Source organism: Echinops telfairi, unplaced genomic scaffold (assembly GCF_000313985.2).
Source record: "Echinops telfairi isolate 266 unplaced genomic scaffold, ASM31398v2 ScPeMD7_7475;HRSCAF=8513, whole genome shotgun sequence".
NCBI classification, from domain to species: Eukaryota; Metazoa; Chordata; class Mammalia; order Afrosoricida; family Tenrecidae; genus Echinops; species Echinops telfairi.
The window spans coordinates 27,969,997-27,971,447 of record NW_022111379.1 but is presented as its reverse complement, the minus strand read 5'-3'; the positions used below and the strand labels follow the sequence as shown (position 1 = coordinate 27,971,447).

Below are 1,451 nucleotides of genomic sequence, written 5' to 3'. Positions count from 1 at the left end.
CTCTGGTTACCAATAATAAACTTTCATCTCTATGCATTTACCTATTCTAGGTATCTCATATATATGAGATAATATATTAGATGACTTTTTGCATCTGGCTTATTTTACTCAGCCTAATTTTTCAAAGTTTATCTCTATTATGGCATCAGCACTTCATTTCTCTTTATAGGTGATTGAAATTCCATTGTATGCAGATACCACATTTTGTTTATGAATTCATCAATTGATGGGCATTCACATTGCTTCCAACTTTGGCTTTTGTAAGCCTTTGAGATATCTTCACATTTTAAGTATCATTTCCAAGACAGTATGGGAACTTGAGCAGTTATGGTCGCACCAAGAAGTGAGTGCTCCAGGCCTTTTTGTACCTGAGAGCCTGGCTGAATTCAACCCAGCAAGCACCTGCCCTAGTACTGACTGACCCGATCTCTGTAATCTCAAATTCCTCCATGTTGAATCTTTCTGTAGCAAAAACTAGGTTTATTGTTATGGGAGAGGTGCAACACGTGGACCTCTCCCTTCCATGTTTTTCATAACTAAACATCCTGAATGTACTCACTTTAGTGATTGAAATGAACAATGCATTTGAGAAACAATAAAGTAATTTACAAGATACTATGTAAAGACATCAACGGAATGTTAAGAAAGAGCTGGTCATTTGCCTCAGGGTGTGGTATCACCCTGTACTTTGAATACTGTAATTAATTTGACTTCAGTAACGGTCTCCTGAGCAGCTTTTATGTAGTATGCTATTTCTTCGGTCCAGAATAGAATCTGCTCTATGAGGTCATCTGCTTCCAGAAGCATCATTCATCTTTTCTTTTCTCTGTGCCCTCAGGGCTGGATCACATCCTGAATATTAATTTCAGAAAACATTGCTTTGTTCTTCGTGCTTCAAGTGATCATGTTAGTAACCCCACATTTCCACATGTGCCCCGCCCCCACTCATTCTTGGACCTGGATGGTCCCTTTCAGATCTCATGTTTTCTATTAAATCCTGAACTTCTTTTTATTTCCTCTATTTTTATGAAGAACAGATCCTCCTCTTCTCTAGACATCACTCCTTAAAATTCCGTTCTCACTATTGGGAACACCAACACCTTCGGGGATGATTTCCAGAACAGAGGTGCTGTTTTCTATTCACAGGTGTGAAGCGCCGACCAAGTGAGGTGTTGTATATTCTAATCACTCAATAATAGTCAAAGCATTCTCCCCAATCATCCTGGGCCTTGTGAGATAATGCAGAAGGAAAATTAATGCAGTGAGGCTGCTACCACTCACTTTCTAATTCTTTTTCAGGGATCACAACTGTATTGACAATGACGACCATCAACACACACCTTCGAGAGACGTTGCCCAAAATTCCCTATGTCAAAGCCATTGACATGTACCTCATGGGCTGCTTCGTCTTTGTATTCTTGGCCCTTTTGGAGTATGCTTTTGTGAACTAC

The 1,451-nt window shown here is 39.6% G+C and overlaps 1 protein-coding gene across 1 annotated transcript in view; it reads left to right on the top strand.

Moving 5' to 3' along the window:
• GABRB3 (gamma-aminobutyric acid type A receptor subunit beta3) overlaps nucleotides 1-1,451 on the top strand; it is a 127,760-nt gene that overhangs the window by 77,721 nt on the left and 48,588 nt on the right. Inside the window, exon 5 of the mRNA XM_045285690.1 lies at nucleotides 1,300-1,442. Coding sequence (XP_045141625.1) covers nucleotides 1,300-1,442 — 143 coding nt within the window. The remainder of the gene's footprint in view (nucleotides 1-1,299; nucleotides 1,443-1,451) is intronic.